General features: G+C 40.2%; 1 protein-coding gene across 2 annotated transcripts in view; it reads right to left on the bottom strand.

Annotated features, from left to right (window-relative positions):
* The window catches only part of RAB3GAP2 (RAB3 GTPase activating non-catalytic protein subunit 2), a 94,946-nt gene that overhangs the window by 52,258 nt on the left and 15,993 nt on the right, over positions 1–26,695 (bottom strand). For both annotated transcript variants that reach the window (XM_032422446.1, XM_032422447.1), the window contains exons 2-7: positions 25,410–25,471; positions 7,436–7,559; positions 6,480–6,561; positions 4,732–4,779; positions 4,580–4,655; positions 4,150–4,251 (exon numbers count right to left, since the gene is read on the bottom strand). In XM_032422446.1, the coding sequence (XP_032278337.1) occupies positions 4,150–4,251; positions 4,580–4,655; positions 4,732–4,779; positions 6,480–6,561; positions 7,436–7,559; positions 25,410–25,471 (494 nt within the window). The remainder of the gene's footprint in view (positions 1–4,149; positions 4,252–4,579; positions 4,656–4,731; positions 4,780–6,479; positions 6,562–7,435; positions 7,560–25,409; positions 25,472–26,695) is intronic.

The following is a 26,695-nucleotide window of genomic DNA, read 5'->3' as shown; positions in this document are numbered from 1 at the left end:
TATAGTGAATGAGTTCTTAGTGATGGACATTTAGTTTGGGAGACACAGCACATCAAACCAATCTGCTGACTGAGGCTCTCCAACAGCTTCTTACTGCACTCAGAATAAAGCCTGGCCTAGGGGTGCCTGGGTGGCTCAGATGGTTAAGCGTCTGCCTTCGGCTCAGGTCATCATCTCCAGGTCCTGGGATCAAGCCCCATGTTGGGCTCCCTGCTCAGCGGGGAGCCTGCTTCCCGCTCTCCCCCTAGCTCTCCCCTTGCTTGTGCTCTCTCTCTCAAATGAATAAATAAAATCTTAAAAAAAAAAAAAAAAAAGCCTGGCCTCTTTACCTAGGCCTGCAAGATGGGGTACCCATCTCTAAGGTCATCTCACCTCTCCCTCCCCCCCCCCTTGCTCCTTGAACAATGACCATCATCACCTCAGTGCTCTGAATGTTGCCTGGACCTTACCTCCCAGATCATCACCTGCCTAATTCTTCTGATCATTCAGTTCTCAGCTCTAATGTAGTCCCACAGAGAGGCTGCTCCCGATCCTCTAAATCAAACAGCACCTCCCTTCTCCTGCCTCATTACCATCTCATCAACATGATTATTTCCTTCCTAGCACCTATCAGACACTGGAACTATCTTACTATCTCTAGTTGTTTATTGCTGGTTTCTCTCCACCATCCCCAAACTAAAAGCTCCATGATAGGAGGATCCCTGGGGTGTCTGGTTCCCCAAGGAATTCTCAGTGGTTAGAACTGGGCTGGGCACACAATAGGCAGTAACTAAATATTTATGAATGAATTAATACATTTTCATTATTATAAACATCACTGCAATAAACATTCTTCTGTGTATATCTTCTCACGTTGCTATATATTTCTTCAACTGGATCTCTGGGTCATAGAGTATTCTCAATTTTCATTCATATTATTAAATTGCCCTCAAGAAAGTACCTGTCAGTTTACACTTCCACCAACAATACACGAGAGTGCCTGTTTCTCCATACTCTTGCTAACAGTTATGTAAATCTTGATCTTTGTCAATATGAAAGGTGAAAAATTATCCAAATGTAGTGGTTTATAGTTCTTAGGTTATTATTTACATTCAAAATTTTATCATACGCTTTTTGACCAATTATATTTCTTCTTGTGAGAACGGTCTTGTCCTTTTTTCTACTGAACCAGTAGGCTGTTTCCATTTTTTAAAAGAGATTTGTGGGCCACGAGGGAGAGGAGCCAGGGGAAAGGAGGTGGCATGGGTGTTCATGTGACAGGTTTGCAAGGCTAAGCTTGGATGGCCCACTGACCACGACAGCAGGCCAAGAGCCTCCTCACTGACTTGGAGCTAATCACCAGCAAGTCAGTTATCTCCAAAACCAGAGAGCCCTCCTGAAGAAGGTACTAATACAAACACCAATGGTCCAAAAGCTGCAGAAATTATGCTAGATGACAGAGACCTTTGTGCAGAAGACACAGAAGGAACTTCTTTGACATTCCAGAAAGAGGTCTTCTCTCTTTGGAATCGTTTGCAATGACCTGCGGTCACTTCTACTACACTCATTGCCCCCAGAACTGAATCAGGAAATCTGTTCTGTGATCTTTCGTGTGGATGTGGGAGTACAATGAAGAAGAAGCAAATATATACATTTGATGTGTAAGTTGATGTATCAGATCCAAAGATACATATGTAGAATACAGAGTAACAACAAAGACTTCTGTCTCAGATCAGTAAGAATTATTTTTCAACTAATAGATTTTCTTGACTCACAAATAGTAAGTATTTAAAAGTGATTTTTTTTCCACCTGCTCTAAAAACAAGAGAGTAGTACAGACATAAGCAAGCTTAAAGGGTTTAAAGAACCTTCACTATCCAGAGAATAGAAAAATAAAAAAACAGGTCTTGAGAAGTATCTTTAATGAACAGATTATCTTCTTAGATTTCCAAGAGCTCCTTCTTCATTTCATTCAATGGTTTTATTTCTCCTATCTTCTGATGGTGAATATTATTAAGATTTAAGTTTTCAGTCTTCAGTTTTATTTTCCTGTATCCTTTACTTGGAAGAATTCCCTCGTCATCTAGGACTTAACCACACTCTTCAATCTAGTCTCTGTACCTGTGTAGGAATTCTGTATCATTATAGCCATCCTGGTATTTTCATTTTATTTCCTACCATCGCCTCAAACTCAACATGTCCAAAATCAAATTTAATAACCTTAATTCACTGCCAAAGCAGTCTTCTCTTCCAACTTTGTCAGTGGCACTCCTCGGCACGGATGTCTTAGAGCCAACTCAGTTTCCTCTTCACTAGATCTTTATACAATAACCAGTCATGTCCATTGTTCCTGTAAAATGATTTTTGGACTGGTCCTTTCTCTCTTCACAGCCATTACAGAGTCTTGTCCCGACACTGCATGTCTGACACAGATAACTTCAAAAAGTCAGATAACTAGCCTCCTCGATTCCAGACTCTCAAACTCCAGTTCCTCCTGAAGAAAGAGTCCTTCAATATCCCTTTGATATATCACTTCCTTCTCATAAATCTTCAGTCACTCTGCTCATCTGAATCAATTCTGATTTTTACTCAGCTTTCAAATTTATGAAAAATGTGGCCACTCTGCCTATTCAACAGTTTCTCACTATTTACTGACCTAGGTTTCTTTTGTTGTCTCATACACAGTCCTACATTTGAATCTCCCTTCATGGTTCTCCTGATTACCTAAAATACTTCCCCCTCTTTTCCTATTATATTCTATAACCATTATTCACAGCTTAATTCAAATCTCGCCTGCTCGGGGCGCCTGGGTGGCTCAGTCGTTAAGCGTCTGCCTTCGGCTCGGGTCATGATCCCAGGGTCCTGGGATCGAGCCCCGCATCGGGCTCCCTGCTCTGCAGGAAGCCTGCTTCTCCCTCTCCCACTCCCCCTGCTTGTGTTCCCTCTCTCGCTGTCTCTCTCTCTGTCAAATAAATAAATAAAATCTTTAAAAAAAAAAAAAAAAAAAAAATCTCGCCTGCTCAATGAAAGTTTCTTTTACTGTCCTCATTCTAATTGAGCTCCCCTTCCCCCACTTGTACAGAATCTATTCTGGCCATGTAAAATAGCAGTTGACTAGGTACTGCTTTGTATTATTGATTAACTCATTCAAAGGTATTAATAGGAATTAGTCTAGTCTCTCTTACTAGATTAAGTTTCTTCTACAGCTCCAGTCCCCATAGCTTCAGGCCATCCCTCATACAATTTAAGTCCACACAGGTACACAATACATGCATCTGTTTACTTGAAACCTTTTGGAAGCAGGATAGTAAAAAGAAGGAAGGCGTATTTACATAATTTGACGATGTATACTGTGAGCCAAAGAAGAGCATATTAGTTTATGTGGCTCTACAATTTTTTTTTTTTTTAATGTGAGACTATCAAATTCTCACACAGCACCTGCGAAGTGAAAACTGTACATTTGGAGAGCCTTAGATACGAAACAGAATCATTTTCTGTCCAAATCTTCAGTTCAGTGAATCTATTTTCCACTATAAACAAAAACTTCATTGCCTTTCTGAGAAACAGGTAAGTACAATGTAGTAGTAGTATTAAAAATAAAGCCAGAGGGGCGCCTGGGTGGCTCAGTCGTTAAGCGTCTGCCTTCGGCTCAGGTCATGATCCCAGGGTCCTGGGATCGAGCCCCGCATCGGGCTCCCTGTTCCGCGGGAAGCCTGCTTCTCCCTCTCCCACTCCCCCTTGATTGTGTTCCCTCTCTCACTACATCTCTGTCAAATAAATAAATACAATCTTTAAAATAAATAAATAAATACAGCCAGAACTTTTTTCTTTTATTGTGTATAATTTTGACACCTAAATCCAAATAAAAAACATATATACCACATCTGTGTCTTAAGTCGCTCTCAAATTCCAACAGTAAGGAATTCTTTTGGGCTTCTGACTAAAGTGTTTTATTGTATTGTGGAACAAAATGTAGGGTATTTCATTAAATAAGTAAAAGCAAGACTGGAGTTCTTGACTCAGTTATAAATAGGCTGTATTTCTAGAACATAACAGTACAGCTAACTATGCCACAAGACAAAGACACCTGTGAGTTTCCTCAAAAAGAGAGAAAACACGACTTCGAAGTAAAGCCATGGTCCCTCTGAACACAGTCGTTTATAAAGCTACCTGTTCAGTCACGCCAGGATGCCGTGGGATTTCAGAGGTCCTGCATTTCAGCTGTAGTGCTGGATCTTCGTTCAGAAGCTGTGCAAGCAAGAGCACACCATTCTAGGAGGAAGCACAGAGAAGAGCCCTGCTTATTTCCTCATCAGTAGACCTGAACAGGTATGACCAGGCAAAGAGTGTCATTTCCCCCACTGTTTTCCATGGATATCAGATACTCTCTTTCAGAAGAATACAGCTTCTGTTCTCTATAGTGCTACCAGAACTTTCCACCACCACTCCCCCACCCCCCCAATCCCTGCTTCCACCCTCATGAAGTAGCAACTCCACATTCCCAAGCGGCAGGTAATTAGTCACAAAGAAGGATAATGGAGATGCATAACTAGATATTCCAGCCAAGTGCTGTTTTCTAACTGCTCAACACTCCACTCACCTCAGTGTAGAAGCGTACATAACCTGAGGTAAAGCCCACCACAATGCAGGTCCAGTCAGGACGCCCTGTGGAACTCCTGTTACAAACAAAATTTATGATCTTAATAGCTCATAAAGCAAAGCAAAGAAAACGAATAACTTATTTATCCTTACCTCTTTTGGCTTGCTAGTGGGATACATAGAGCACTGGTTACACGTTCTCTAAAAACGAAAACAAAATCATATGCTTACCTAATGAATTTACCAATTACTTTTATTTCCCTATAATTTAATGTTAAAGGGCAACCGGTGGAAGATAAGCTCTGTGGGCCAGTTCTATTCAAGGCATAAGTAAAAATACAGTAAAACTCCACAATAAGTTGAATCATAAAAATCATTCACATGAATGTGTGGTTGGTTCGGCATCTGACTCTTGATTTCGGCTCAGCTCATGATCTCAGGGTCATGAGATCGAGCCCCCATGGGGCTCCGTGCTGAGCCTGGAGCCTGCTTAAGATTGTCTCTCTCTCCCCCTCTGTCCTGCCCCTCTCCCTACCTCGCACGTGTGCAGGCTTGCTCTCTCCCTTAAAAAATAAAAAAATTCACATGAAAGGTAATGTCACATTCACTTGGAAGTTAATAAAAAACAGTATTTTTCATTCTGTGTTATAAAAAGCACAAGAGAAAGCAAAAACTTTACCGTACACCACTGATTATACAGAGAGGTGAGAACGAGCAAATCATCACCAGTCATTTCCTGCAGTACCCTCTCTTCTGCATCAGCTAAGCACTGACTGGGCAGAGCGTGGGAGGAACGCCAGTCACATTACAGGCAAACCATAATCCTGCAAGTACATATTCTAGGGACGAACTGCATTTCAACTAGTTGGCTTCTTCCTTGATACTTTGCAGAAATTGCCCCAGATAACCCATTTCCAAGCACATGCTTGGCTGGATGTTCCCTAAAAGATTCTTTTTGTGACACGTGGACTTGAAAAATCTGTCAGGAGCTCAGAGACTAAGCCTCAAAATTAAAATAACTCCTACTGACTTTAATTTAACCTGCCAACCCTCAGGACCCATCAATCACCAGCTTATTCCAGATACTATAAACACTCCCGCCTCATACATCGTATTAGGCAGCCACTGTACAAAATTAATCTTTTTGTTTGTTGTCTTTCAAGTAATTGAGCCATTATGTTTGCTTTGCATTTCTGAAAGAAATTAAATGTCTTCAAAAGGGTTAGACTAAATGACTTAAGGAGAAATATTATCATTTATTTTGGTGAGAGAGAAAACATTCCAGTGAGTATCTACGATGTGCCAAGCATGTCCTATGTATGGGCTTCCACTTGGTTGTCTTTTATCTGAATCCAAAGTCTGACGTATCTTACTCATTCTCATCAGATAGTTTTCAGTCATAAAAATTTAGGTGAAAACAGGTTCCAGGTTAGCAGCTCCTTCATATAATCACACTAGAGAACCACCTTACTGGGTCATTTAGAAATGTGAATTTACCAACTTGCCTTTCTGAAGTACTTATGAGTTTTAAGAATTAATGTAGCACTGTCCCCTTTAAGTACAAGGCCAATGCTACCCAAGCAGAGAAGACAATGACTGCCTTTGACTTTTTGGATAAATAAAATTAGTAATGAAGAACACAGGAAACAACAAAACGAGAAAGAATGGGATTCTCTCTGAGTTCTTCTTTAAATCTCCTCTGCAAACAGGAGTTTAAAAAAAAAAAAAAGAAATCACATGAGTAAAATTTAAATTTGCTGGCCAAATCATGCTCTATAACCTCTAAGTTGGCATGAATAGTCACTAAATATCCCAGTGATGAAACTTCTCACTTATAAGTAAAACAATTTCACATACACATTTAATGCACAGAGAAACAAAAAAAATTAACTGGTACCTACCCTTCTTCGACATTTAAAGAACCACTCCAGCCAATAGCAAATTGCATTTCTTCCTTTCCTTTATCACTGTATTTCCATTTTGCTGAAAAAAATAGGTTATCATATAAAATCACTGTAACTATAGTATACTAAACAGTGATTTATGAATTTCATGGTTTCCCTTTAGAATGTGTACAGAATGTAATTATTCTATATTAATGGGTTTGGGTAAACACAGAAAAAATTTTGTAAGATTTTGATAAAACTCAACCCAGGCTACTTACTTGCCTTTAGTCTCTCCTTCCTCCAATTAAATTCATCTAATGTCCTAGTTCTTGCAGAATAAAGTTATTGATTCTTATATACCACCTCATCTCCCCATCTGTTGTATTTATAAAATGACTTTCATCTTCAGATGACAGAGAACACTTTTCTATTAGATTTATGCTGTAGGAGGATAAACCTGCTTTTAAGACCACTCCACAGCCATTTAATATATGATCTGATTTTGATCAGTGAGGTTTTTCATCTTATGTAAACCTTAATTTTAATCTTCAACAAAAATTATGAACCGAAAATGTATGCCCCAAATAAGAAACTAGAGTCCAATGAGTTTTCAAATTATAGTTGAAAATCACCTCATTCACATTATTACTAAAAAGGTGTCAGCAGCCTTTTTTTAGCTCTGACTGCCCCTTGCAAGAACTGGGCAATGATCAGTTTGGCCTCTGACGGGCAACAGAGCCACAGTTCAAGTATAAGCAGTCAAGAAAGAAAAATAGGAAACAAACGATAGAAAGAAGAAAATACACACACACACACACACAAATAAAAAATGTTATACAATATGTGAAATACACTACAGAATGCCACCATACAACGCATCCAACATAAATAACATTTCTTTCTATCTAATCCATTTCTGTCCTACTCTATGCATTAAAATAAAGTACACCAAAAATAATAAGAGTACTTACGCACAAGAAAAACCGCTTTTTGCCCTCGAGCTATAACCATAAGATCATTGGTTGGAGACAGGGATAAAACACAATCTTGCAGCCAGGAAGTTTTTTGTGTTTTGCAAGTATTTCCTTCTTCTTCCTGTGGGTAACAACTTCAATTACAGTGTATGCAAAAATACTGAAAGTACTGGGGCGCCTGGGTGGCTCAGTTGGTTAAGCAACTGCCTTCAGCTCAGGTCATGATCCTGGAGTCCCTGGATCGAGTCCCACATCAAGCTCCCTGCTCGGCGGGGAGTCTGCTTCTCCCTCTGACCCTCCCCCCTCTCATGTGCTTTCTCTCTCTCATTCTCTCTCTCTCAAATAAATAAATAAAATCTTTAAAAAAAAAAAAAAATACTGAAAGTACTGCATCTCAGCCTTTCTGCCTTGAGGGACAAGGGGGAACAAAAAGGAAAAGGAAATCTTCCCATTTCTTTTTAAAAGTCTCAATAATATTCCTTATCAAAACATGTCAAAGACCCGTAAAGAAAATAGCCACCAAAACTAATCTCAGTTTTGCATATTAATGCAAAAAGTTTTAACATAAGCACATATAAACCACTAAGACATTAAAAGACTGTCACACAGGGATCATTCCAGGAATGATTCACTATTAGGAAATTTAGTGAATAATCCAATTCCAGAGATACCACTAGGGTATCTGCAGCGACACAGCAAAGAAAAAATTATCTGATGCTTATGGCTGTCGAATCTGTAAAAGTATTTGATAAACTTGATACTCTTTCCTTCATTTGAACTGGAAGGTGTTTTCATTTTTAATTGAAAAATTATTTATAAAATAATTACAAAGAGGAAGATCCCCATGGTTAAGAATTCAAGAGATCTAAAAAGGTCTTCTTTGCAAAGTCTCTCTCTGACTCTAGTACTCTATCCTCCTAGTTGTTCCCTCTAGAAACAACCAGTATGATCAGTGATCCTTTGTGAACATACAAGCAAATACATGACTCCCCTTCCCCCCCCTTTTCTTATACAAATGGTAGCACATTATACACATACTTCTCTATACTTTTTTTCTCTTAACATATATCTTAGACTTCATTCCCCAGGAAGTTTATTTTTTAAAGGCTGCATAGTATTCCACTGTACAGACACACCGTAAATTATTTAACCAGTTCCCTATTGATGGACATCTGCGATGTCTACACTCTTCTGCCGCCACAAATGATCATACAGTGAATAACCTTATACTCTTGTCAGTTTGTGTGGGAGTATATTAGTAGGATAAACTGCTACAAGTGAAATTGCCAGGTCAAAGGTAACATGTGTTAGTAAATTTGCTAGATATTTCCAAATTGTGCTCCAAAGAGGTGGTATTATTTTATAATCTGATTAGCAAGTTTTGAAAGTGCTTGCTTCCCCCACAGACTTTTCAAAAGATGCTTTAACTCTGGATCTTTGTCAATGTAACAGGTGAAAAACGGTATTTCAGTATACTGTCTTCTTATTAATGAGAACAGGACAACCAGTCTATTCCTTTCCTTTGCAGATTTCCTGTTGGGTTGCTACTCTTTTTCTTCTTTATTTGTATATATTCTTTACATACAAAGAAAATTGGCCTTTTGAACATAAGAGTTGTAACATTTTCCCAGTCCGTGCGGTAACTTAATTTGCTCCATGTAGAAATTTTTTTAATGTTATGCAGGTAAATTATCGAACTATTCTCTTATAGCTTCTAAGCTTTATGTCATGCGGACTCCTACCTCAGCCCTACCCAGTGGCTCTTACACTGAATTAATCAGGGGGAAATGGGGAGAGAGGGGAGGAGATGCAGGCTGTCTTCTTCCTGTCTTTTCCTTCCTTTCTTTTTTCTTTTCCTTTCTTTTCTTTTCCTTTCCTTTCTTTCTTTTCCTTTCTTTTCTTTTTCTTTTCTTTCCTTCCTTCTTTCTTTCTCTTTCTTTCACACATTTATGCTTTTTTAAAAACTTAGCAAATAGGAATCAAATTGATCTGGAACCTTCTTCTTATGCAAGGTGAGCAAGCTAAGGAGGCTGCATGCACCCTCTCTTGAAAGAAGAGGAAATACTGGAAAAAGTCCTCATCTTATTAAAGCTCTATTTTTCTACGGAATTTAAAGCTATCCATCTTGCTGTTAATGTGTACTTTTCTACATACAAATAAGGGAGAAAATTAATCCCCTAAAGAGAACACGAATAAGGTAAAGGTTAGTTGTAGTTCATTTCTCCCTGAGCCTATAATTTCTGTAGAATACAGTCTCTGTTCAGCCTGCATGCACCCAAGACTCCTCATAGTGGCTCACTGGTGAGCTGAAGGCAACACTGCCCTGAGTTCCCTGTCCAATAACAGAGATTCCAGTTGTACCAACTTTGAGGTTCAGGACTTTTCAAGTGATTAGAGTAGCTCATCTTCAGGTAGGCGGCTAGAAGCAGGGCAAGTCACACAGGGATATTTAAGTACTGTGAGAAGAAATCAGGGGTGCCTAAAACTCTTTCTAGTCTCTGACCTTAAAATTCCTATCTCAGGGCAATAAAAAAGAATCAACACACTGCTCCAGAAAAAGGATACAGCTCAAATTTTAGCAAGTTCTATAAATCAGGTTTTATCCTTTTATCACACTTCCAAAATGATATTCAAACAATAGATCCCAAAAATTATCTAAAAGTTACTTTCCATTAAAGCACATTATTTCTGTTTCTGTCCTATGCTTTCAAGATAATGCCACTAACAAGGATTAGATCTACATGTTTATATTTGCTGAAAAGACAAAGGGTAAAAGAAATACAAAGATGCAAGGCATTTAAAGCCTACCTGGTTCAAAACCTCATTTTATAATAAAGAAAACAGGGTCTGGGGGAGGTTAAAGATTTGCTCCCTGCCACAGAATCAGTGTCAGAACCCAACTAGAACCCAAGCTTCCTGATATTTAATTCAGGTGATCTTTCCACCCCATCACCCTGCTTGTTCACCCTGGTAGACAGCTGTAACAGCTCTTGGAGAAGACTGTCTTCGCCTGGGATTTGACTCTAGCCTCTTAGTCAATGAAAAGTCTTTTCTCAAAGGATTACCATTACTTATCACTGTATCCCAGGCTAACCTTCCCACAGGACACTACTTGAACAGGTAAGCCAGTGTATCCTTGAGACACTTCTCCAGGCACTCCTTCAAAAATATTTCCCTCTCTTTTCTATCTTTCTGTCCCAAGTTCCAGTTCCTATCCCTCCATCCTACTCTGACTCTTATCTTCTTTCAAACTTATCGCAATCAAAAATCTTACTATTCTCTGCTACCTATTGATTCTGTGATTGCATTTCTACCACACTAGACTCCAAGCCTTCTAACTGGCCAAGCCTAGGCTTGATATTACTCCTCAAGTCCACACGTTGCACAGCCCACTGACACACAGGTGAGTGGAAACAGCATTTCCGTATCTCCTTTCTGGTCTTTGCAAAGATACTGGAATAACCTATAATCCCTCTTGCACATGAACCTGTATGCCATTGAGCAACCAATTCAAAGCTAGTATCCTTAAGCAATACATCCTTAAGTGATAGTATCCTCTGGAGTGTTTCCCTTAAGTAATACTAAGATTTAGCAGTTCAAGATTCTGGTTGACATACCCATGGAAAATACAAGTTAGAGAGATGTAAAAAGGAACAAATACTACCCTCTTAGTTGGGATGAGAACTCAGCTCTGTCTGCCACCATCCCAGCAAGTGGACTACATGCATTCCCAGAAGCAAGCATGAATTTTGCCCCGTAAGAACTAACCAAGATCAAAGCACAGGAAACAGCACTTACTTGGACGCAAATTCAGAGAAACTACTCCACAATCACTGGTTACGTGCCCAACCCTGCTTAGCAACCTCATAAATGCACCTTTCTAGTAACATGAAGCCAGAAAAACTTCATGTGAATTAGCAGTCTACTTTCTAGCATTTCAACCATTTTCAGGTTTTAGTGAAAGAGGGAGAAAACCAAACTCTCTCACTCTTCACTTTCTTTTCTACGTCCTCTCTACCTCTCCATCTGTCCTTGGGACAGAAGGACTAAAAGTAGATCTGCCCTGTTTGCCAGGGTAAAGTGGGGCATGTCCAAGCAGGAGGTCCACATTCTAAAAATAGGTTAGAAAATACTACCATATGATGATATTACATTATCATCATTAGGGTTTGATAGGCCATGCAATCCTAGATCTAAAGTCCTGTTGTTTGGGCATGATGACAGCTTATCATGAAATGCAATGGTGGTGAGCTCCATAGCTTCTTGACGCCCAGTCACTTGGAGCGGGGGTCGGGGGGGCAGGGAGAACAGCTATACACCCACACAGCCACAAGCTCCTGGTCACATGCGATTCCGAAGACACTATTCTTTGTGCCTAAGACACAGCACTCAATGTATTAGACTGAATAAGATTAAAAGCCTCTCATGACCGTAACCAAAAATAAGTAATACCCTTAAAATCATAAACAGAGGTAAAAATGTGTTGTTTCACCATAGCTGGTTGTTTCTCCATAAGCTTTATTAGCTATTTTGCCAAACAGTATAAATTGTGCCAGAATATTAGGAAGTAAATCTGAAAACTGAAAACCACTGGGAGGGTGGGAGAAGAAACCTTATATAGATCGAATTTCTTTCAATAAATCCTCAACCTCAATAAGAAAAAAAAATCCCTGGGTACATCAGGATGGTACATCAACAATGAACATGCTATATACAAAGGCAAATAAAGAACAAACGGATGGAGAAGGACGTGTCCTGAATTGTTCTACAGTGTCTGCCACTTTGTGCCCAAGCAATGGGGTATATAGAAATCAGGCCACAGTAAGGTGATATCTCTTCTCACAACAAAGTCTTCCCACACCCTCTTGAGTAGAGGACAGCGGGCCTATCAAGAGGTGTTTGGCACTGACGTGACTTTGGGTTTGGTCACCTAACTCAAGGGCAATGAGCAGGCAGGGTACTGGTGATTTGGAAGATGTCGCTGCAACATTTGCCAAACACTTACCACGTGCCGATATCTGTGCTAAGTGCTTGACACATAAATCTTAGTTCTCACAGTGACTCTAGAAAGGTTATGTTAGTCCCTCAGTTTTGAGATGGAGAAACAGAAACTTACCAAGTAACCTCCCCCTGGTGACACAGCTGGGGCAGGGCTGTGAACTCAAGCTTCAGAGCTCACGGAAACTGCCACCTCTGAGCTGCTTCCCACTCCACACTGCCACGGGCGGCTGGTCCCTCGAAGGGAGGGACCTGCCACAGCCCCTCTGGATCTTCCCTGCTCTGCTGCTCTCCTCGCTGTTGTCACTGGGAGTGACCAGGGATGATGCCGGCCTCTGTGTCCAGAACTAAAGGAAGGATGAGAAGCTCTCCTCCGCCTGTAGACTAAAAGGCTAGTGTCCCTCTGTGACTGAAGTAAAGAAGCGCGGATGCGGATCAAGTTAGGTCGAACCTAATCCAATTCGGCCACATGGTTGACTGCGGGAACTTTTTCGCAAAGGCTTATCAGGTCTTTAATATTCCTGTTTGACGAGTCTCTTTTTAAAGAGAGCCATGAAATAGCCCCCTCCCTTTCAACATAATTAAACACTGAATAAGCGGACATACACGGAGTATTTATTACATTTAAAAAGTCATGAATACTGCAATAAATGTTAAGAAATTTGAAATCAAGCTCTGCCTTGAAAGCACTATAACCTTGCCAGGTGGTTAATAGTTCCTCGGGGTTTCTCAGCCTCAGCACTACTGACATTCGGGGCTGGAGCTTCTGTACTGTGGGGGCTGTTCCGTGCATGGCAGGATGCTTAGCAGCGTCACTAGCCTCTACCCACCAAATGCGCATAGCACTTTCCCAGTTGGGATCTGAGGATACCCGCAGTCACCGATGTCTCTAGACATTGCCAAGTGTCTTCTGTAGAGCAAAATGCCCCCAAGTTGAGAACTACTGATTTAGCTGAAGAAGAAACATACTGTAAAAATTTATTTTTTTATTTTTAGAGAGGGAGGAGAGGAGCAGAAGGAGGGAGAGAGAGAATCTTAAGCAGGGGCTTGACCTCATGACCCTGAGATCATGACCTGAGCCGAAATCAAGAGTTGGACTGCTTAACCAACTGAGCCACCCAGGCTCCCCTGTAAAAATTTTTTTTTACTCACCAAGTTAACTAAGAAATTGTAGTAGGTACAAGACGGTATGATCAAAGACCCCAAAACTGCTTGTCTGTATGGGATCAACAATCTCTCCCTCATACGCGTCATGATCTCGTTCAGCCAGCCGATGGGATTACACAATCGTATAAAGAAACAGAAGGAAGCATAGAGACCATTTGATTCAAAATCCTCATTGTCCAGAAAAGGAAACCAAGGCTTGGAAAGAGTAAGTGGATTGTCGCTAACCACACAAATGCCATCGGTAATAAATTTAAAGTAATACACATTCATATAGTCCTTGACACTTTCCCTAGCAACTCTGGTTCCTTCCCTCAAAAATCAGGGGAATGGACAAATAATCCAAATAAGAGGAAGAATGGGGCAAGAGTTTGTGGGTCAAAATCCCTGAGGATGACCAGATCCTCAGTGGCCTCACATCTTTTTCCCTGCTTTAATCTATCCTACACAACATGCTCCAGTAGGGCTCCGCGTGTCTATGTACCAGCCCTGTGTTAGGACAGAGAGACGAGAAAGGAGAATTCTCGGCCTTAATGTTCTTCCCTCCTCTGGGGAAGACAGATGGACAAATACACAGCAGTCAGTCAGGGGAACACAGGAGGGTCATCAAGACCAGACCGGGGTTGGGAAGTTATTTTTTAAGTTAAAAAAAATGTGCACACGAGAAAGAGAGCAGATCTGACCAGAGAGCTTTACTGCTCAAAAAACGCTTTATTGACTGCAGGTATCCTCAAGTCCTTTTGCTTGGACAAACAACAAAAAAAATCCTCCTACTGGAAGTAACTCCTATCTAATTCCTGCTGGGAGAGTAAAGAGTAGCCAGGTTGGGGGCAGCAGGAGAGAGGGAGAGGAGGTGGACGTTCCCAGACTAGCCCCATGTCCTATTTCTCTAGAAAGCCATGCACTCAACCTATCGGAAGGCCTAGAGGCAAACGAGCCGGCAAGGAGCGGCCGTCAAAGCAGAGTCCGAAGGTGCAAGGTAAAAGGAGACCCTGCGGCACAGCTGGGTGAGGAAGAGCTCTCACCCACTGTGCTGAGGTGCTGGCACTTGATCTGAGGATACCCGCAGTCACCGAAGCTTTTTTTGAGCAGTACGGCTATCTGGTCAGATCTGCTCTTTCTCGTGTGCACACTTTTTTAAACTTAAAAAATAACTTCAACGAGTAGCAATAAAAATGATTTTAGATTTTACATCCCAACTGATTTCAGTCACTTCCTCCCCTCCCCCCGTCCCTTCTTGTCTCCCCCTCCCTCTCCCTCCTTACTGCTCCATAACGAAACAGACAGAAGTTGCCCAAAATAATATCTACGCTTACAACCTGGGATGTACTCCAAATTTTTAAAATTCTGTTTTATTTCATTATTTTATTTTATAAGATTTTATTTATTTATTTGACAGAGAAAGAGACAGCGAGAGCAGGAACACAAGCAGGGGGAGTGGGAGAGGGAGAAGCAGGCTCCCAGCTGAGCAGGGAGCCCGATGTGGGGCTCGATCCCAGGACCCTGGGATTATGACCTGAGCCGAAGGCAGGCGCTTAACTGACTGAGCCACCCAGGTGCCCCCTATTTTATTTCATTATTTTAAAAGTACCGGTCAAGACACAGTAAAGTGATATCCCCAAAAGTCAAGATAAACAGTTTGAAATACATTGCTCTAAGCCAAGATTTCTCAGTACTCCTGACATTATGAGTAGGATAATTCTTCATGGTACGGTAGTATCCTCAGTGTGACAACCAACACTGTCTCCAGACATTGCCAAATGTCCCTTGGGGGGCAAAACTGCCTCTGGGCTGAGAAGCACTGCTCTAGGCAATACAGGGTAGAAGCAAGGCTGGGGGATGGGCCAGGGAGCCCTAAATTAGACTGAGGTGATAAAGGAACCCGGGTAGGAGAGCAGACAAATATTCACAGCAGAAATACAAACTAAGAATAAGGAGCGTGGGTCTGTCTGAAGTAGTACCTGGGTCAGATTTTTTGGGGGAACCTCAAGTCCAAGCAAAAGTATCTGGATGAAAGTGTTGGTAGAGCAGAGATGAGGAAATCCCCTGGATCCCAAGGAACTAGCACTGGGTTTTACAAGAAGCTTACACAAAATTTCCAATTCATCAAGACAGCTCAGGCAGGAAAGAGGGTCTAATAAGAACACTCTATGAAGTCACACAGAGCATCAGCACACATTCAGTGGCTAACAAGATGCAAGCTTACCATTTTGCTTTCTACTATAAGGGCATTCGCCTACCAAATAGGTTTTCTGAGAACCTTCCCCACAATAATGGGAACTATAGTCACTAACACGGTTCTCCTGAAGCTACTGATTCACCATCATTTGACAAGGTAGTTAATTTCCCAAGCAACACATGAAATTAAAAAAAAAACTAACAAACAAAAACAGCACTACCAAGGACTACTTGGCTTTCTGCAAAAAACTAGTACCTACCTGGTCACTGAAGTTAACATTAAATTTATCCATTAGCTATAAAACAACCCCTGCTTGGGGGATGGAAGGAGAGAACGTAAAATTTTATTTAAATGTGACCTAAACTTCAAGGAGTTTTCTTTGAATTGAGACCAGTAAAAATGTTTCTTAATATGTACAAATATTGAAGTCACCACCAATGAACATTATAAGGAATTCTGTCTAAACAATTAGAGCCATAACATATATTTTTAAAAATTTATTTCTTTTGATTTTAAGCCCACAGATTTGTCAACTGATTATTCTGTCACAATGCAGCAGATGGTAAAAAGCTGCAGTAATTTAACAAGCCTTTCAATTATGTCTGGCCTCTACAGAGCTGGTAAATTACCACTCTGTAAACATAGTGGCAAATGGTTTTTGGTGTATCAGCTACTGTGGTGACTACATGGCCATTGATGTAGCCAGAATCATTTTTCAAAGGTTTTGACTTTAGCATAGTAAGTCTATCACCTGCAATTTATATTGTCATTGTGCTAACTTTCATAAACATTTACACCTTACAGTGGTGGAGAGTAAAATCCAGTGAAATCACAGAGTAGTCAGCACATTCAATGTAATTCTCAAGTCATTTACCACCTAAATCGTAGACATAAAATAGTCATATATACTTTTTAAACCAAGAGACCTAAGTGCTGCAGTAATTCTGAAACACAAACAGTAAATGATGCTATACAAATAGGTTTTTCTCGTTTTTCTAGTCTGCGATTAACATACATAGTGCTCAGTGTTTCTCAAAGTTTTTTTAAGGTAGCAGACTTTTCATTCCCAAACAAAATGCTGTACAAAACTTCAATATATGAAACAGATTAACAACAGGGACGAGCAGCTAGCTGTGCGGCACCTGGACACAGACTAAAGTTCTCAGATGAAAGCTCTTAAGGTCTGTTCAAAACTGAAATGGGGGCAAGGCAGGAACTCTTCCTAAATTTGATTACAAATCTGATTACAGATAAGCCAAAGCAAAAAAACTTACAAATATAATTACTGACAGAAACCTACAACTCTCACCTCCTTTTTTAAATTACTTTTCTTCCTAACCTCATGAAGTTAACTGTAATTCACTAACTCTTACAGCTTTACTTGATCAATTCAAGTAGGATTAATTCTATCATTTACTTTTAAATTGTACATATATATATACCCATTTTTATAGAATTTTCTGTGTGCCCATTCATCCAATGACTCAACCTATATACAGCCACAGCAAAATGCCTACATTTATAACCCCTTGAAGTTAATAATGATAATTATTCTTAGATGTTAGGAAGTTGTTTATTTTACTTTGTATTTTTCTAAAATACCTGAATTTTTTGTAATAATCATTTTTTATAAAACAAATTCATCATTTTTAGTAGAAAATTCATTTCACAAATAATTGCAATGAACTCCAAACCTGAAAAGCATACTTCTCTATTTCCTGAACAACTGTCTAATACTAAGCACTAAATTAGGCACCATAGGATATAGGAAAGCACCAAACAATTCCTGGTCAAAAACTTAATTATCTAGTTGGACAAACAAGATGAATAAGCAAGAAACAATTAGCACCCAACATAAATCAGAATACTCTAATAGCCAAACTAAATGCTATGGGCCTCAAATTGCTATTGGTGTTTATTAAAAAAACAAACAGATTAATAGTACACATTCCCCAAAAAGATTTATAAGTGAAAATGTGAAAAGGTGACCAACAATACTCCTATCTTTAAAAATGAAAATTTAAACACTGAAATGACATTTACACCAATCTGATTTAGCAATAATTAGTTTGATACAAAGCAGGGGTTAACAGTTTCAAAAATACCCGAGAAAAGCCCACAGGCTTAGGAACGGTACCAGGTCCTGGAGGAAGTGAGGGCAAAGCCTGGTCTGAGCTGCAGTCAGGTCTCCAGACCCCTTCCCCCACTGCAAAGTCAGATCGCCGTCCCTCCCCCTCCCTCCCTGGCAGAGGACAAGGAAGGTCCATCACTAAGCCAACACAAACAAGCTACCCAGCAGGAGTGCCAGAGGAGAGCAGATGCAAAATAAAATGACCAACTCTAAGCAAGAGCAAGGAGAAGTCGTGGTTAGCTACAATAGGGAGACTAAAGATAGGTCTCTCTCAAACACTTAGACATAAATAATGCCACCAAGACTGAGCCTGAACTACTTGTTGATCTGTGGCCAAAGACTGAGGAACTACTTACATTCACCTTTGTTGGCAAACAATCTTTCAACTGCACTTTTCACACTAGCAAACCAGAATCTACTAAAAACAAATTAATAGCCATGTAGACCAAAAGTTTTGAAGCCCCCAAAAAAGGCCAAGGGATTTTATTTTTTTAATGTTTTTTAAAGATTTATTTATTTATTTATTTTGGAGAGCGAGCATGAGCAGGAGAGGCAGGGGAAGACGGAGAGAGAATCTCAAGCAGATTCCGCACTCAGCTCAGAGCTGGATACAGGGTTCAATCTCAGGACCCCGAAGTCAGATCTGAGCTGAAACCAAGAGTCAGATGCTTAACTGACTGCACCACCCAGGCGCCCCAAAGCCAAGGGATTTTAGAAACAGGAGGAATGGCAGAAAGAAGGATCGAGAGAGTTACACTGAAAGCCATGGGCTAGACCAAGATTTCTGAACTCTGGGACAAGTGACATTTTGGGCTGGACAACTGTTTGTTTTGGAGGGCTGTCCTGTGCAATGTAAGATGCTTAACAGCATCCCTGGCCTCTATCCCCTGAAATGTACCACCCCCCAAATTGTGACAACCAAAAATGTCTCTAGACATTTTTGCCAAATACCTCCTGAGGGGACAAAATCATCCCTCCAATTGAGAATCACTAGGCAAGACCCAGCCCGTATTAATGTTAACAGGAAGGTCATTGGCAAAAGGAGTATTTTAAGATTTTATTTATTTGAGAGAGAGAGCAGGGGGAGGAGCAGAGGGAGACGGATAAGTAGACTCTGTATTCAGCACAGAGCCCGACCCAAGGCTCAACCTCAGGACCCTGAGATCATGACCTGAGCTGAAACCAAGTCAGATGCTTAACTGACTGAGCCACACAGTTGCCCCACAAAAGTAGTATTTCTAACAGTCAAATGCCAAAGTCTCAATGAGAACCCATCTCAGTAAGAAGAACCTCTGTAGCCACTTTCCTCTTTGTATAAGAACTTAAACCTAAAACATAACTTTAGTATAACCTGAGTGCTCTCCTCTGCCTCTGGCCAATCTGGTGCTTATGTCTCTTGTGCGGTAGATGACACTAAAATAAGGCAAAATGTTTTCCAGAATTATCCCAGATTATTAATGTTCTAAGAATCTCTAATCAGGTCATGCTATATCCTATTTCTCAGTCTGTAAACAAACATTTCTCTGGGGCCCTCTATCTGGCCAGCATGCTTTCCTTGTTAATCTGCTAAATCAAATTGCCTCTGTAAACTGTACTATATCACTTTCTGCAAACAGATGGAACACATTCTAAAGTGTCTCTTGAATGGAAATTTTCCACACTTTCTACCTTCACTAAGGGCCTTAACCCAGAACCTTCTGTGCTTCCTGTTCCAGAAACCACTGCCAAGGAAATCCTTGACTCTATACTTCCTACCCTTTGGACTTAATACACCAATGAAGGAAAGCTCATTAATCTGCCTTACAACTAAAACTAAACCTTGTCAAGCTTCTTCCTTAACTGCCTCGATTTCCATTATAGCATGAGGGTAGGCAAAATATCCCCCTGTAACCACTTCTTTCCCAAAGCAAACAAATTATAATCCAAACTAAAAGCCCTTGTAACACTGTAAAAAACACAACAAAGCTATTTACTATTTATTATAGGACCATTAATTGGTAGATGTGCTAGTACAACCATCTTCTTTTCCAATTTCTCCAAGCAAGACACTATCTCTCATGATGTCCACTTAAAATTAAGTTAGTACAGAAGAATATCTTTTTACCTTTTTTTTTTTTTCCATCTTGAAAGTCTGTTTGCCCTTTTAATTCTTTAGTGTATTTACTCATGGGCAAGTAGGAATTCCTTAACCTTATTCTTCACACTTGCACACATAAGAGTTATGCCTGACATGGATCCATTATTTGGGGCATTTTTACAGACTCAGTGGTATCCTCTCAAAATTCATGTGTTGAAGCCCTTGTCCCCAGTGTGACTGTTATCGGGAGGTAAGAAGGTAACTAGGTTCAATGAGGTCTGAGGTCATAAGGGCAGAGACTTAATCTGACAGATTGGTTATCCCTGTAAGGAGAAGGGACACCAGGACTCACTGCTCTCTCTCTTTGCAGAGGACAGGCCATGTAAGGACATAGTGAGAAGGTGTCTGTCTGCAAGCCAGGAAGAGGGGTTTCACCGAAAACCAACTCTGACAGCACCTTGATCTTAAACGTCTAGCTTTCAGAACTGTGAGACGATGCATTTCCGTTAAGCCACCCAGTCTGCGGTATTCTGTTACGGCAGCCGAGCAGACTCATACGGACATGAACTATCTACAGGAGAAAGACATTTGTCCTCTTCTCTAACTGAAGTCATCCTTAAAGTTCCTAAGCCTACCCGTGTCACGGATGTATACTGTCTTGGCCGTGGCGGCTCCCACTAATAAAGGATATTAGAACATGCTTTCTTTACTGAGCACTTATTACAGTGGACATCTCAGAATCACAGAAAGCTAAAGAGGCTTCTCCTTTCTTAAAAAAAAGCCTTGTCCATACTGGTACTAAATCTTTCTGATTATAAAAGCCCTCCACACTCTCTTCTGCCATAAAAATGAGAAACTACTCTCAAAGAGCTATAGGCTTGTGGAGATAAAAGCACCCTGAAGTTTTCGGCGTTTTCTGCTGGATGCGACAGCGTCGCTTGGCCTCCAGGTCAGCGTCCAGGGCAGTAGCTGCTGCTGTTCTCTACTCTGAGCTGCCCCTCCTATGGTTCACCTACACACCACCGCGGCCCCCCGAACACCAAAACACACCAGCTCTCTAATGTCAGGCTGCTCTCCTCTGCTGGTCAGGAGAACCACAGCCCAACGGTGGAGAACCCTATCACTGTTTTCACAGTTACAGCACCCCGACACAGCCATAAATTGATTTCGAGACCTTTCTCTTGTTCCAATACTGGCCTCATCTTTAATGTGGACAAGACCTACCAGTGAGACTCTCAGGGCAGGCAGGTGTTGAGCTTGCGGTCTGTTCCTAACAAGGGACAGCGGAAAGTTCCCTCTCCATCCTGATGAGGTGGCTACATCTCTTACCTTAACTAGAGCATGCAGTTCATACATCTGCCAAAATTTACTCTGATTCTTGTTATGCCTCTAGAGCTGGCTATGCCTTTGGAGTTGTTCATAATCCTAGACAGCAGTAGAAATAACAGAAGTCTCTTACCTCAGCTGTGTTAACATTCTAATAGCCCTGGTATAAAACACTTTACTCTGCAAAACCTCATACTGATGTTATGTGTGGACAATTCTAGATGATGCTGCAGTGTAAGGCAGAAGTCATATCCTTTTCCCCTGGCCACACTGCCATTTTTGTTCTCATTCACCAAACAGTCTCCCTTAACAAAGATGCTGTCTTATTTTGAGGACAGGATCCAAATTCAGAGAAGCACTGTTAAATACAGCAAGATCATTTTAACACCCAGGTAACGTCTCAATATCACTGTCCTGCCCCACTTTTGTTGTCATTCAAATACCTTCTCCTTCACCATGTACGTAAAATCATGACGAGGTACAAGGGTTCATAGGAGGATAATAAGAATAGCTAGGAATGACTGGTACACCCAGAATTGTTGTCAACTCTTTCACTTGCCGTCAAATCCGCTGTGTGAGCACATCAGTTAAGACAAAGAGAACAACAAGCTACCCTCATCCATGAGGACCATTGGTAAACATTCAAATCTTATCCAAATGAAGAAATGGGCTACATGTAAGTTAATGTATTTTGGAATGAGTAGAAGCATATTTCAGCTTTTCACTGACACAGTTAAAAGATGTTATTCCTAGATTTAGGATATTCTTGCCAATAAAGAGAAGATGGCACACTTTAACAGATTTAAAGGAAGTCTGTTAAAACATACACAATCTAACTAGGAATCACTGTCCCCATCGCCCAGAACCAGCTGGAACAGTGGCGCATCAAAATGAAATACTATAAAATAAACTGGCCCATGACCTTCACGCGTATGAGGCACAACTAATAAAAAGACCCCCTACAGTCTATTCCACAGGGCAGCGAAGGTGAGCTTTCCCGAACAGAAATAGATAATGTGGTTTCTGATTACATTTAGAATAAATTCCAAATTCATAAAGCTTTACCTATTGCTTCTCTGACCCCAAATTGTAGTTGCAGTAATTTTCTACTGTATTAGGTTGTAATGCCATAAGGAAGTGTACGCTTAAGGAAGGCACACTGCTAGATGAGCCGAAAAGCAGGTCTATGACACCCAACAGTCAACGAACCCCCTTAAAATTAGCAGAGAAAACGTAGCGGATGTTCGTGAGGAAAACTAGCCTCACATACAAGTCCTCAACTACGTCACTCACAAGTAAAAATCCATTCCAAAAAGAACCAACTGTGCACAGCAGACACTTTAAGATGGGGGCCCCTGGGTCTGTAAGTAAGTTCCATGACTCAGCACCTGCACCATCTTACGTATTTTACAATAACTGTCCCAGTGGAACCTCCTCTTTTTTTTACAAATGCATGTGTCCACTTTAACATGCAATGTCTGTGAGGTAATTCCTGAAAACTTCACATTTACTCGGGAGCTTGCCATATTATAGTCACTAGCTATAGGATTCTAGAAAATAAACACTAAAAGTAAATGTACCCAACACCACATGCAAAGTAGCTGCTAGTTACACTACCCCTTTCTGAGAAATTCTCAAAGTACAGCCATCTCCCCGAGAGGTTAGCTCATATTCAGCCATGCAGAGCCTCCAACCTTCTTTACACGTACCTCTCCTCTCCCTTCCTTCCACTCCCCACTCTTGCCATAGCTAACCAGACTGCTGGTGGTGTCCGGCCAGAGGGCAGCATTGACAGGTAGACTGACATCCCACATAGTGGCCTGGCATGAACACTATGCCCCACCCTCCGCAAATATCCAATACTGGATAGTGATGAACAGACCCCATCAAATCCTCATATGAGCTCTGGGTGTGAAACAAAGAGGAAAAAGAATCCAAGATAAATGAAAGATACAAATAACAGCCACAAAACAGTCTAAATCGTGAGAAAGCAGAAGCCAATCAACTGTAGCAAAAAACAGAGACAGAGGACCACTGAGTCTCCATGTTGACACAGCACTAGAGGGGCAAGGAACGAGGTGTTTTGTTTGCTAAAGTGATGCCATAACCACGTTCCTTGAGCTGCATTACATCCTATTCAACACATCCCAATTCTCCAGGAGGCCTTCTGCAATGGTTTCCTGTTCCTCATCTCCCCTTGGAGCTTTTCTATAAATCTGTATGACATTAGCATGCTCTGCTTCCTACAACACGATGATCCTTCACTTCTTCCCCAGACCTATTCTGTTAGTCTTCCCCAACTCAATAAACCACACACCATCCATCCAGCTGCTCAAGCCAAATATCTGGGAGGCTTTAAAAAAAAAAAACAAAAAAAAACTTATGGATATTTTCAAACATTGACAAAAATGAAGAGAATGGAACCTATTACCCAGTCTTGGGGAGTATCAGTATCTTATTAAGTATGCTTTACCTACTCCACACCATATCCCAGATCAAGGAAGTTAATCCTGATTTTATTTTTCCCTTCAGCCCTCACAACCAACTTATAGGAAAGTCTTACTGTTATTTCTAAAACTTATCCTGAATCCATCAATTTCTCATTTTCACTGATATCACCTTAATGTAAGCCACATCATTTCTCAACTACACTATCACAACAGGCTCCTAATTGGTCTCCCTGCTTCCACTTTTGCTTCCTACTTCAACTCCAAAAAGCAGCCAAGATGAACTTTAAAAATGAGAAATCAGCTATGTGTACTTTTCTACCACATTTAGAATAAACTCCAAATTCACAAAGCCTTACCTCAGGCCTGCTTACTTCTCTGACCTCATCTCATAGCCTCTCAGTCCTGCAAAGCCACACTGGCCTTCTTTATGTCCTCTGAACTCCAAGCCCAGTCCTGCCATAGGGCCCCTGCATGAGCTGTTGCCCTGGCCTGCAATGCTCTTTGCCAGATCTTCACCACACTGGCTCCCTGCTGTCTTTCAGACCTCAGCTCAAATGTCGCATCCTCTGAAAAGCCTTCCACCCAAGCTATGGTAGTTCCTTGATCACTTGCTACCACATCACCATTTGAATCCTCTATGTAACTTTGATTACCACTATTTGACACTTTTATCTCTCTTTTTGAAAAAATTTCTCTCTCCCCACTTAAGTATAAGCTGCTGGGAACAGGGATGATTAGAAGACCTATCCAATATGTATGTTCATTCTTCTTTTTTCATAAAAAATCCTGATTTCGTTCAGATATCAACTCCTCCCCTGTAGTCATGGGCCTCAGGAGAAGCAGACCCTTTAATCCTCCAATTCCAGGGAATGGCAAGGCTGACTGATGAAAAATCTGATATCCCTTGCCAGTGACCAGTTCAGAAATGAGTGTCTGGCCTTATTCCGGCCAAGAGAGATAGCCAAGGTTCTCTAGAGGCTTCTGAAAAAGTTGTTCCCTGCTCCTGTAAGAATCACAGAAAGCCCTAGTCTTTTTCTCCCTCTGGTCATAAATGAAGAAACATGGTGGCATACCCCATCTATTAGAAGAACAATCTTTAGGATGAAGTCAACACTACCATATATGCAGAGGAGACAGAAGGAAAGAACTTACGTCTTTGATGACATAGTTGAATCTCCTGATCAACCAATCTATGAGTCAATACTACCCTGACTTCCTTCTATATGAGCTAATGAATGTCCTTATTATTCAAGTCAGTTTAGGTTAGATTTTCTGTTACCCATAGGTGAAAATATACACAGGGATTTCAAGTACCTTACTCACGGGCTATACTTGCAGCACCGAGAAAAATGCCTAGAATATGGTGGGCACTTAACAAATATATGTTGAATGAGTTAAGTGGAGGAGTCTAAAATAATAACTAATGAAGGAGAAAGAATCCTAAAGTAGTTATTCTCTGTTTAGCCTGCTTAACTATAAAGTCATTAAATCCTTAAGAAAGGTATCTACTTCAGTACTATTAAGCAAGCACAAAGATGTTCTTGATGAAGGGTTTAAAATGTCAACCTAACACTGGAATATGCCACCATCATTACAAACGGAAAATGCCACTTTCAACAAGCATGCACACATTTATAAAGACTTACAGGTTCTTGGGGGTCTGTTTCTTCCCATGCTCCCCAACCATCATCTTCCCAGTTTGATTTACCTATTATTAAAAAAGATGAAAAGTGCTTACATGAAATACAGAGCTTGAAATATTTTACTAAACATTATCTCTAAACATAATAGAACCAACACCTAATATATAAATATTACATAAATATGTATTATATAAACATAATGCTGGTATTAAGGAAGAAAAAAAGGTAAACTATACAACAGCAGGATTTTGCTATATGTAACAATAATTGGGAAACATTTGGCCTGAATTTCCAAATCTATGTAATAGTAAAACTGCAAGTTATTCAGATCTTAAGATATTGGATATCAGGTTCATCCACATTTAAACCAAACCACAAAAGTGAATTTTAAGAATCTTTAAAATGACAAATATTTGTTGCTCAGACATGAGACAAATTAAATATACACTGACAAAAACACATCTAAAATTCCACACAGAGGTCTTCATGGAACTTATCTTTTCATAAGACAAGGTATCAATGAAAAAAAAAACCTGAAGTTTGAAACAAAAGATCTACGATTTCTGATATTTTCCAATACTCTGTGATTTCTTACACATAAGAACAGTTTCTCAGATTAAAAGAAGGTGTTCAACAAACATTGAAACAAAGAATTAAAAATCTCATAGGTATGGGGATTATGATCCCTTATACTGCTCCTATTAACTTGTTTTTCTATAATTATCTTTGAGTTTCTCTCTTGTATCAGAAAAGGAGGAATAAAGCTATCACTTTTTGAGCAACTACTCTGAGACAAATATTAGATATTTTATATATATTACCTCAAACTAAATTAAAAAAACAGATAAAGTTCAAAGAAAATGTGAAAAAACAGGCCCTTACATAACTATAAATTTAGGCCCCAGAATAAGATTGCCTAGGTTCATATCCTGGATCTCACACTTACCATCAGGTTACCCTATATCTGAAAGCTTTACTTATCTCCATAAAAGCATGGAAAACAGAAGTGCTTACATCTAGTAGGGTTGTTACAAGGATTTAAAACAAAGAGCATACTAAAGTCCTCAGTGCCTGATACACAAGTTCTCAATGCTAATCTCAAGATTTAGCCATTAAAATACAAAATATAAATAAAATATTGTATTTAAACCAATCAGCTTCAAATTTCTAGGGAAGAATCATTTTAAAAGATGGGACTGAACCTGCTATCTAGGATGCTTACAGTAAGAAGGACACAAATACAACTTCCAATTATATATAACGTTTTAAAAACTGCTAAAATGAATTAC

The sequence above is a fragment of the Phoca vitulina genome, unplaced genomic scaffold (genome assembly GCF_004348235.1).
Source record: "Phoca vitulina isolate PV1807 unplaced genomic scaffold, GSC_HSeal_1.0 scaffold26, whole genome shotgun sequence".
Classification (NCBI taxonomy): domain Eukaryota; kingdom Metazoa; phylum Chordata; class Mammalia; order Carnivora; family Phocidae; genus Phoca; species Phoca vitulina.
Note: the sequence above shows the minus strand (reverse complement) of the source record. Positions and strands in the feature narration are given on the sequence as shown.